We start from the raw sequence: 12,158 nt of genomic DNA, 5'->3' as shown, positions 1-12,158 counted from the left end.
ATATAAAGTAAAGTACAACCTCATCTCATGTATTGACATCTACACAGTCTACAGACAAGCCTTGGCTGAATTAGATGTTTCTCTCTGTGTCCAGATCTGATGCATCCGTCTGATACAGATCTCATACAGATCTCACACAGATCTCACACAGATCTCACACAGATCTCACACAGATCTCACACAGATCTCACACAGATCTCACACAGATCTCACACAGATCTCACACAGATCTCATACAGATCTCAAACAGATCTCACACAGATCTCAAACAGATCTCATACAGATCTCACACAGATCTCACACAGATCTCACACAGATCTCACACAGATCTCACACAGATCTCTTCATCAAATGTGAAAGAGACGTATCCAAAGACATTCATTCAAAAATACAGATTTTGAAACGCATATATAAACAATATTCTAATTCACAATAAAACATATTACATATATATATATATATTCCTTGAAATAGAATAAAACTAGAATCGTTAGTTGCTACATCCTATAAAATCATATACAGTACCCATTGATTCTTGGGAAATATTACTTCTAAATTAATGATATATACCCATTGATTCTTGGGAAATATTACTTCTAAATTAATGATATATACCCATTGATTATTACTTCTAAATTAATGATATATACCCATTGATTCTTGGGAAATATTACTTCTAAATTAATGATATATACCCATTGATTATTACTTCTAAATTAATGATATATACCCATTGATTCTTGGGAAATATTACTTCTAAATTAATGATATATACCCATTGATTATTACTTCTAAATTAATTATATATACCCATTGATTCTTGGAAAATATAGCTTATAAATTAAGGATATATTAAACCCATTGATTCTAGAATATTATAGCTTATGAATGCCTCATGAGCATAGTTCAACTGGCGTACCCCATCAGAACCACACATATAAGCTTGTTTTACTTCAATGTTTGTAAACAACGCTAACTAACACTGTATAGCATCAAAACATGGTTATAACTATACTTTTCATATCATGGACGGTCAGTACTTGCATCCATAGCTCTGTCCATGAATTTGAGAGTGGTTATATTTCTCAAGGCCCCTCCCTCAGCTTTTTTGTTTTTGACCAAAACAGAGCTGGGGATTCTGCTTTGTCATTGTTTAAATTAAGGATTCTAGCTTTAAGTATTCAGACTTCTGTATAGGGACCATTGGTGTCAAGAGCATGTTAATGTCCAGCCTCTCACTGGCACAGCTGTGAGCTTTCTGTAACAAACAACTGATGTATCATCCTCATTATGATGAGTTGCCTCCACATTGCAGCAACAGCCTCTACAGTATACTGATTCCCAGCAGTATCCCCTCGGCTCATGGAAGGTGCCAGGATGATGTCACACTCTGGAGGATGTGTCACTGAGCCAGGCAGTAGGCCTTGCTATCTCCCACCACAGGCCTAAAGTGTTATTTAAGTTTAGGCCCCAAGGCCTGGCGCCTAGGCCAGGACCACAGAGGACAACCAAACTGGACCTGAGACCTCCAACATCAGATACCTCCAGACAGAACACTGATAACAAAGAGGAAGCAAGCTAGGCCAGTTAAACGATGTCATATACTCTAGATGTAATGCACATGTCATAACATGGTAGATAGAATCAAGGTCTATTTTTGCAGCTGATGCGCTCGGCTTTGTGAATGATATCTATCTGTAATTGTAAACCAGTGTAACCCATTTCAAATAGATGTTGCAATAAATGAAAGGTCAGGTAATACCAAATGACTTGTAAAGAGATACACAGTAATTGTAAACCAGTGTAACCCATTTCAAATAGATGTTGCAATAAATGAAAGGTCAGGTAATACCAAATGACTTGTAAAGAGATACACAGTAATTGTAAACCAGTGTAACCCATTTCAAATAGATGTTGCAATAAATGAAAGGTCAGGTAATACCAAATGACTTGTAAAGAGATACACAGTAATTGTAAACCAGTGTAACCCATTTCAAATAGATGTTGCAATAAATGAAAGGTCAGGTAATACCAAATGACTTGTAAAGAGATACACAGTAATTGTAACTGTGTGACCTAATATAACAGCCTTTTCCATTCCAGTGTACAGGAAGTGTTATTATACACTACCATTCAAAGGTTTGGGGTCACTTAGAAATGTCCTTGTTTTTGAAAGAAAAGCATATTTTTTTTGTCCATTAAAATAACATCAAATTGATCAGAAATACAGTGTAAACTTTGTTAGTGTTGTAAATGACTATTGTAGCTGGAAACAGCTGATTTTTAAAGGAATATCTGCATAGGCGTAAAGAGACACATTATCAGCAACCATCACTCCTGTGTTCCAATGGCATGTTGTGTTAGCTAATCCAAGTTTATCATTTTCAAAGGCTAACTAATCATTAGAAAACCCTTCTGCAGTTATGTTAGCACAGCTGAAAACTGTTGTGCTGAAGAAAGAGTCAATAAAACTGGCCTTATTTAGACTAGTTGAGTATCTGGAGCATCAGCATTTGTGGGTACGATTACAGGCTCAAAATAGCAGGAAATAAATAGCTTTCTTCTGAAACTCGTCAGTCTATTCTTGTTCTGAGAAATGAAAGCTATTCCATAAGAGAAACTGCCAAGAAACTGAAAGTCACGTACAACACTAGGTACTACTCCCTTCACTAAACAGCTCAAACTGTCCCTAACCAGAATATAAAGAGGAGTGGGAGGCGCCGGTGCACAACTGAGCAAAATGACAAGTACATTAGAGTGTCTAGTTTGAGAAACAGATGCCTCACAAGTCCTCGACTGGCAGCTTCATTAAATAGTACCCACAAAACACCAGTCTCAACATCAACTGTGAAGAGGCGACACCGGGATGCTGGCCCCAGCCTGGAGGTGTGTTTTGGGTCATAGTCCGGTTGGAAAAGAAGTTGTCCCAAAAGCCGCAAACCAGATGGGATGGTGCATTGCTGCAGAATGTTAAAGTGAAGCGTGCTTTGAATTCTAAATGTATCACAGACAGTGTCACTAGCAAAGCACCCCACACCATCACACCTCCTCCTCCATGCTTCACGGTGGGAACCGTTCACCTACTCTGCGTTTCACAAAGGTATGAGTCCAAATCTCACATTTGGACTCATCAGACCAAAGGACAGATTTCCACAGGTCTCATGCCATTGCTCATGTTTCTTGGCCCAAACAAGTATATTTTTCTTGTTGGTGTCCTTTAGTAGTGGTTTCTTTCCAGCAATTCGACCACGAAGGCCTGATTCACATAGTCTCGTCTGAACAGTTGATGTTGAGATGTGTCTGTTACTTGAAATCTGTGAAGCATTTATATGGCCTGCAATCTGAGGTGCAATTAAATCTAATGAACTTATCCTCTGCAGCAGAGGTAATTCTAGGTCTTCCTTTCATGTGGTGGTACTCATGAGAGCCAGTTTCAACATAGCTCGTGATGGTTTTTGCGACTGCATTTGACATTTTATGGATTGACTGACCTTCATGTCTTAAAGTAATGATGGACTGTCGTTTCGCTTTGTTTATTTGAGCTGTTCTTGACATAATATGGACTTGGTCTTTTACCAAACAGGACTATCTTCTGTATACCACCCTTACCTTGTCACAACATAACTGATTGGCTCAAACGCATTAATTACACAAATTAACTTTTAACAAGGCACACCTGTTAATTGAAATGCATTCCAGGTGACTACCTCATGAAGCTGGTTGAGAGAATGCCGACAGTGTGCAAAGCTGTCATTAGGGCAAAGGGTGGTTACTTTGAGGAATATCAAATATCAAATTTACAAATGTACTTACTTTACTTTAATGGTTTTCATGTTTTCACTATTATTCTACAATGTAGAAAATAGTAAAAATAAAGACAAATCCTGGAATGTGTCACGACTTCCGCCAAAGTTGGTCCCTCACCTTGTTCGGGTGGCGTTCGGTGGTCGAAGTCACCGACCTTCTAGCCATCACTGATCCTCTTTTCATTTTCCTTTGGTTTTGTCTTGTCTTGTATCACACCTGGTTCCAATCCCATTCATTACATGTTGTGTATTTAACCCTCTGTTCCCCCTCATTGTCCTTGTCGGTGTCACGCCCTGGCCATAGAGAGGCTTTTTATTCTCTATTTTGGTTAGGCCAGGGTGTGACTAGGGTGGGCATTCTATGTTCTTTTTTCTATGTTTTTGTATTTCATTGTTGTTGGCTGGGTATGGTTCTCAATCAGGGACAGCTGTCTGTCGTTGTCTCTGATTGAGAACCATACTTAGGTAGCCTTTTCCCACCTGTGTTTTGTGGGTAATTATTTTTTCCGTGTGTGTTTGTGTGCACCTCGGTTGCATCACGGTCTTTGCTGTTTACCTGTTTTTTTTGTTTTTTTGTTTCGGTTTCACTTTCATTAAAAGATGTGGAACTACATGCATGCTGCACCTTGGTCGACTTGTTACAGGGAGTTTGAGGATAGCGAGCGTGACAGTCGGTGATTGTTTGTTTGTAAACTTTGTGCTAGATATGTTCTGGTGCGCGACGGGTTTTGTACCCACTTGTATTATTTTGTATATTTTGGTTTTCTGAGTTTTTGAGCACTTATTAAACTGCTCCGTTTTATACCAGTTTCAATCTCCTGCGCCTGACTTCTCTGCCACCTGCACGCACCCTTACAGAATGAGTAGGTGTGTCCAATCTTTTAATTAGTACTGTAATGAGTAGGTGTGTTCAATTCCATTTCTTTTTGGTCCTGTACATTTTTACAGATCCGATCATCTACTTTCAGCACTAACAATTTCTCTCTTTAGGAACATTATATTTAGGAATCATTGATGCAATTCTTTAGTTAATTTTTTGTCTGTACAACACAACTTATTATATTATAAACTGGGTGGTTTGAGCAGCTTCCTGCTGGTCTTCTCCTTGACTCTGTGTTTTCAATTCATAAGGACACCCCCATCGTCAGAGCCAACAGCAAGCTGAGCTTCCTTGCTGGTCTTCTCCTTGACTCTGTGACTTCAATTCATAAGGACACCCCCATCGTCAGAGCCAACAGCAAGCTGAGCTTCCTGCTGGTCTTCTCCTTGACTCTTCTACTTGACTCTGTGTTTTCTACTAGAAGGCTAGTTCTGTTGTGATAATAACGTTAGTTGTGTTGTGGTAGAGTACATTCCGTCATGGCCATCTACCAAGCCAATAACTATAATGATAAACTATAGGCTACACTGGAACTATAAAACATTGGTGAGCAAAAAATTGATCGTTCCACAGTCCTACACCTGTCAAGCAACTGATCAACGCATCCTACTGAACCCTGCCTATTTAATAAGGTGCCAACACAAGACTGACCTTTCATAAGGTCTCTAACGCACTGCTTCCGTGTGACCATTCATTGCTTTCAGGGTGTGCTCATTGTCATAGTGACAACTGCAAATGATACTTCAATGTACATGTGGCCCAATGAAAAATAATCTAGTGAATCGTATTTAAACGCAGCAATCGAACGCCATTTCGCCTGAACATATTTTACAGCACGTATTTCACTGCCTTGTTGCTCAAGTGGTTTGCAATTGATTTCCATTTTTCTAATGGTTGTCAATTCCTTTCGGTCTTTTTTTTCACTGTGCTCTCTCTGTATGTCCTGTGGAACTATTTGCAACAGTGCAACAATGTCATAACCTGCCAAAAGTGATCACACCAATGCACTTTCTCTCCTCAACATTCCCCGACATGCATTCTCTATGCTACTTTAGGCCTGTTTAACATTCAGCAATTATCAAGAACAAGCCTGCTTCTTTCCTCCCAAAAGCCGATTAAGCCTAATATTTAAAAAAAAACACACATAAATGTCAGATGGAAACATTTGAACAAATGCCAGTGATGCACTCAGCTATGGTTATTAAAATACCAAGTATGTATGCCTTGATTATCTTTGTTTTTTATTATTAGCATTGCTTTTATGAAGTTAGCAGTGTAAAGAAATGTCTTCTCAGATCACTGAGTGCTAAGTAATCACATTTCTGTAATATGCTACTTCCTCCTGCTACTGCTAAGCAAATCTATGGAAGGTATTTTATCACATTTCTATGGAAGGTGTTTTATCATATTTCTATGGAAGGTGTTTTATCATATTTCTATGGAAGGTGTTTTATCATATTTCTATGGAAGGTGTTTTATCATATTTCTATGGAAGGTGTTTTATCACAAACCTATGGAAGGTGTTTTATCATATTTCTATGGAAGGTGTTTTATCACAAATCTATGGAAGGTGTTTTATCATATTTCTATGGAAGGTGTTTTATCACAAATCTGTGGAAGGTGTTTTATCACAAATCTATGGAAGGTGTTTTATCACAAATCTATGGAAGGTGTTTTATCACAAATCTATGGAAGGTGTTTTATCACAAACCTATGGAAGGTGTTTTATCACAAACCTATGGAAGGTGTTTTATCACAAACCTATGGAAGGTGTTTTATCACAAATCTGTGGAAGGCGTTTTATCACAAATCTATAGAAGGTGTTTTATCACAAATCTATGGAAGGTGTTTTATCACAAACCTATGGAAGGTGTTTTATCACAAATCTATGGAAGGTGTTTTATCACAAACCTATGGAAGGCGTTTTATCACAAACCTATGGAAGGCGTTTTATCACAAATCTATAGAAGGTGTTTTATCACAAATCTATGGAAGGCGTTTTATCACAAATCTATGGAATGCGTTTTATCACAAATCTATGGAAGTGGTTTTATCACATGACCATTAATGACTAATAATCAGCCTTCTATGTACTACTTGTTTTATTCCAGTATATACTTGTTTTACCAAGATGTGTGCAGATAAGTTAAATGCTAATTAATAATCCAACATAAAATATTTTATTTCAGAATAAAGAGCACATTTCTACATTTTATTCAATATCATATAACGTTATGCAACTTCTTCCTAACCTATGAAAAATATTTAACATATTAAACATGGTCAATATTGCACATTAACTCAGTGGTGAATGTATTATAAACTGGTACGATTTTTTATTAATAAAATATATTGATTCCACATACTGATCAGGAATCATCACATGGAAATCTATTATCCTTTGAGCATCATGTGTTTCCTGCTGTTTTTCTCTGGTCTGAGCACTACAATGTAGCACTTAGGGGCAAATATGCAGACCAGGAGGCCAAAGGCTGAGGCTAGAATGGCAAAGACATGGACGGCCACTGTGTACTTTCCTGCTGTGCTCACATACACAGGGATAAAGGTTATCCATACAGCAAAGAAGATCAGCATGCTGAAGGTGATGAACTTGGCCTCGTTGAAGTTGTCCGGCAGTTTCCGGGCCAAAAAGGCCAGGATGAAGCACATGCAGGCCAAGAGGCCGATGTATCCCAGAACGCACCAGAAGGCAACTTCTGACCCCATGGCACAGTCGATGATGATGACAGAGCTGATGTGGCCGGTGTTGAGGTTGGTGTAGGGAGGTCTGGTCAGCAGCCAGATGAGACAGATCAGTCCCTGTCGGCCAGAGGGAACCATATTGGTGTTAATATTGATCAAGTGATTCAATTGTCTGATTCATTTTAATGTCTTTCACTTAGGCTGCATTTAGTCAGGCAGCCCAAATCTAGGCTTTTGCCCAGTTATTGGCAAAAGATCATATCTAATTGGTCACAAGGCTGGCTGACTGTGTTAACGCAGCCTTAGAGGTAGAGGTCAATGAAAAGAAAAGCAACAAGATCAGAATAGTACCTGGATGGCAGTGCACAACACAACACTGGCTCTCTGCTGGGCAGGGCCAAACCACCTCATGACATCACGTCCTGGCAGGGTGGCCCTGAAGGCCATGAGGACCACCATGGTCTTGGCAAGGAGGCAGGAGATGCAGAGGGCAAAGCTCACCCCGAACGCTGGGTACCGGATCCGGCACAGCCAATCTGAGGGCTCCCCGATGAACAACAGTCCAATCAGGAAACAGATGGAAAGGAAGAGGAGGAGAAGGAAGCTCAGCTCCATGTTGTTGCCGCGGACGATGGGAGTGTGTCGGTTGGCAACAAACACCGCCAAGACAGAGAGTGAGGCACAGGCCCCAAGAATGGATACCACACACAGGATGACACCCATGGACTCCTGATAGGACAGGAACTCTATGGTCTTTGGAACACAGTGGTCTCTGGCCTCGTTTGGCCACGTGACATCAGAGCAGCGTATGCAGTTTAAAGAATCTGACAGAGAGGAAAAAGAAAACAGAGATTGCAATAGCAACACTGTTTTTTTAGTTCTGACCAATGACTGGTGAGAAAGGCTTGGAAATAAGGGACAACACACCAGTTTGATTGCTGACCTCCCCCTCAGCACAGGGGATGCAGTCGAAGCAGCAGACAGGCTCCCCCTTCTTCCTGGCTACACGGGTGCCTGGGGGACAGCTCTCACTGCACACTGATCGAGCTGCCTGGGGGGCAGAGGGGCACCACTCAGATATACTGATACACCTCGCGTGAATTAAGCGGTGTACAGGGAAAGTGTCTCAGAACGCTTTTCAAACTAGCCAAATGTAGTTTATAAAATGCCAACTTGATATTCTTCAAAGACGTTAAGAAGACAACAAAGAACAGACTGAGAAGAAAACGTAGAACCAAGCACCTAGACTGTGATATAGGGCGCACCTGCTTTCCCACAGGCCACTGAATCACTGACTCATTTATGACCAGGTCTCGGCCATCAGCCAATGAGGCGTCATAGAACCCCACTTTAACTAATCGCAGGGAGCCATCCTGCCCCCTCTGCCAGTTCATGAGGTCATAGGAAGCGATGGGGTCACCGTTGTGGTCAAAGCTGACCTCCTCCCCGAGTGTGGAAAACTTCACCTGCTTCATGTAATGTAGTAGCTGGGGAAAGAGGAGTGGAGAGGGTGACATGAGAAACTATACACTCTACTCCCCCTACTGGTGTGTGTGTGTGTCTGCATGCGTGCAAATGAGAAACAGGCAATGATATCTATTCAGCAATAATGAGCAGAGTATCTTCAGCCATAGACTCACCTGCCATGGTTTAACATGCTTTGGGTCCCCACAGGTGCCATTGATAAAAGGCCCCTGCCCAGCCACACAGTTGGTCATATCCTGCAGGGCATGGGCGATGAGATACACAGCCTTATACACATTATAGGATACTCTGAGCTGGCTCACATCGGCAAAGGGTGTGTACACATCCCCCAGAACCTCTCTTCCACTACAGGGCTCTCTGTCCAGGTAACTGACAGAGTGAGTGTGTGTGTTTAAGGAATCGTTCACTCTACAGTTGAATGTCTCTTCCCAGAACTCTGCCAGGAAAGCCGACTGACGTCCGTGGGATGGTCCTAGTCTGGTCAGGAAGTCTTTGAGCCCGGGAATAACATCAGCCTTCCGTATTCCAAATCCCAGCGTTCCTGTCAGGAGATCTCCAAACTCTCTCCACAGGGACTTGGAGGTGGCCCAGGCCTCGCTGGCGATCAGTTGCAGCCCTGTGACATTCCGATGGAGACACTCCCTGAGGATACTCCGAAGCTCCGACTCGCCGGAGAAATTCAGGAGGACTCGGGAGGATGACCCCTGGGTAACAATTACAAGAATAACAACATGTATAATCATGTGCTTTGAAGACATTGTACCTTTATTTCTTTGCTAACCTGGATAATGTCCACTAGCTGTCCCACAGCATGCTGGGTAAGGACCACTGGGTAGAAGTGGACGTAGGCAGCACACATCCCAAAGTGAACGGACTCCTGTAGAAACAACTGGATGGCAAAACGTGCATAGTCAGACTCCACCCCGATGACGCCCACCCAGGTCCAGTGGAAGTAGCGTACCAGGCGAACCAGGGCTCTTATCTGAAAGGCATCACTGGGCATGGTGCGCATGAACGTAGGGAACTGCTTCTGGTCACTCAGGCAGCTGCAGGACGCAAAGTAGCTCACCTGAAAGAAGAGGGAGGTTAAAAGTGCACTCTGTAAAATGTACTAAAGCATTACACATATGAAGATATGAATTGACATGTCTCCTGCCAAAGTAAAAAATACATTACAGATGAAGGATCTTAATTTGTCCAGTATTGTCACAGCAAAATTATCCTGTAGCAACAGAATATGACAACATTATGATAACATTTAGTCCATTGTGCAGCTTGATTTGTGGTCAGGCTATTAGTTGGCCCAAATTAGCCTACATGAAAGTGCCACACTGTTAATATAACGTATCTTAGCGTGGTTTTCCAGTGCATTTATGTAAATCACCAAACTCATCTGCATTTCTTGCAGTGCAGGAAAATTCTCAGCAACAAAAGAGTGATCAAATTAAGATCCCTTACCTGTATATTATAATCTACAAGCCAGTTCAAAGCAGAGAGAACAACAGGGTAAATGTGCACTCTGTAAGTTGTACTCAAGCATTGCATATAGCCCTTAATTTTCATTTAGCAGTCAAGGAATGCAATTGCATAATAATATGTATAGAATTTTGAAAGTAGCTTTTAAGTCATGAAATAGTATGGCTCCTGCCAAAGTAACAGTATTTACATAACAATCAGACATGTAATTGTAATAGCTTCAAGACATCTATATTTTAGGGTAATTCCATTTTGGCTATTGTTATGAGCCATACTTTTACCAAGGATCTATCTCCATCAAAAGCAATTTATCAACTATAAGAAGATTGTTATACAATGATAAAAGTGCAATATACGTAACACTATTCTCACCAGGGGTATTTGAAAGGAGCCCAGAGTTCTGAGCACAGCCATAGACACCCCAGAGGCGGCATCTCCTATGATAACAGGGGATACAGCCCTGCGTACAGCGGTGCAGTCCGAACCTGGACCCTGACCTGCTCCCCTGTAGTCTGCCACCCATTCTGGCTGCCCGTTGACCAGCAGCAGGGAGCCTCTCAGGGACACAGGCACATGGTCACAGCTGTCGCGGATATGGAACCCCAGTGTCAGGTGTGGGAGCAGGTCCCTTCGTTGGTTGATCTCTTTCACTGCGAACATCATGGTCTCCATCCAACGCAGGGCCCTGGCACTGAAACTACAGGGAAGAGGATAGCAAGTGGCTTAGAAGCAATTCACGTAAGAGAGAAAGAGACAAACAGACAGACAGAAGACATTCTTCATTTCAGATCACTTACTACTCATATGTAGTCTGTTGCGGTTCCCTTTGAAATGATGTCACAGAGGACACAGGACTATAGTGGAGCGGGAACAAGCCCCCAAGAACCACGTCTCCCTCTTGATAGAAGCTGCTCGTCTCTTCTTCCCCCAGGAAAGTGCACCCGTCCTGGGGTGCGGCAGAGCAAACCCAGCTGGCCCACAGGAGAAGCCCCAGTAGCAGGAGTCTGGCAGAGAGGTGCGCCATGGCAGGCAGAGAGTGGATGTACGATGTGAGAACAGTTAGGGCTTCCAGTCCTTGTCTAACCCCCAATTCTCACTTGTGTGGCTGTGGGTACGAGGTTTGGTCCCTATATAGGCCCAGGTTGTCATGACATCACTGCAGACAAGGCCCTACTTTTCCCTTTTTTTATTGCTGTGCTCTAATGAGTAGATCTTAGTTGGAACAATAGAAAAGCACTTTACCCCGCCTCTGTTTTGGTATAAAAAAAAGGATGTGTCTTGAAAAATGTAACCACTCTCAAATGAATAGACAGAGAGATGAACGCAAGGACTGACCATCCATGACGTTACAATTAAATTAAGATTATAGTTTTAACCATGTTGTGTAACCATACAGTGTTTGTTTACATTTACACTGTTTACAAACATTGGACTAGAATGAGTTTACATTTTGGGTTCTGATCTGGTATGACAGTTAAAATAAGCTTTTATAAATTATATTCTTATCGAATCAATGGGTAAATATCATTTATTTAAGTCCAAAAATGGATGTAGCAACAAATGAGTCTAGCTTTAATGGGATCATTCACCCAATAATCAAAGTGGATGTCAGATATTTTCGTACCAGATTTCTCACTCAACAGTAGGTGGCAGTGTATGCATTGCATTAGAACATAGCTGCGTCGTATTGTCTGTGTGTGACGTCACCACAATTTATACCGGGGGAGGGTAGTAATATATTGATATTTTACTGTAGTGGGCTAAATCAGGGTCACATATGTTTATTGGTAGTGTTAAACAAACCTACT

General features: G+C 41.5%; 1 protein-coding gene and 1 long non-coding RNA gene across 2 annotated transcripts; one reads left to right on the top strand and one right to left on the bottom strand.

The window, feature by feature from the left end:
- Positions 1-4,622: 4,622 nt before the first annotated feature.
- LOC116353549 (uncharacterized) lies at positions 4,623-5,576 on the top strand. Its single transcript, XR_004202961.1, has 2 exons — positions 4,623-4,673; positions 4,938-5,576. It is a non-coding gene; the product is annotated as an uncharacterized LOC116353549 (long non-coding RNA).
- Positions 5,577-7,080: 1,504 nt separating this feature from the next.
- Positions 7,081-11,374, bottom strand: LOC109905885 (extracellular calcium-sensing receptor-like). The gene is made up of 8 exons (XM_020503538.1): positions 11,151-11,374; positions 10,723-11,047; positions 9,656-9,943; positions 9,030-9,578; positions 8,655-8,876; positions 8,317-8,440; positions 7,741-8,213; positions 7,081-7,506 (listed from the first exon to the last, which is right to left on the bottom strand). The coding sequence occupies exons 1-8, from the start codon at positions 11,372-11,374 to the stop codon at positions 7,081-7,083; spliced, it is 2,631 nt and encodes an 876-aa protein (XP_020359127.1).
- Between the last annotated feature and the right edge of the window lie 784 nt (positions 11,375-12,158).

Source organism: Oncorhynchus kisutch, linkage group LG15 (genome assembly GCF_002021735.2).
Source record: "Oncorhynchus kisutch isolate 150728-3 linkage group LG15, Okis_V2, whole genome shotgun sequence".
Classification (NCBI taxonomy): Eukaryota; Metazoa; Chordata; class Actinopteri; order Salmoniformes; family Salmonidae; genus Oncorhynchus; species Oncorhynchus kisutch.
The sequence above is the reverse complement of the archived record's forward strand: the minus strand, read 5'-3'. Positions and strand labels throughout refer to the sequence as shown.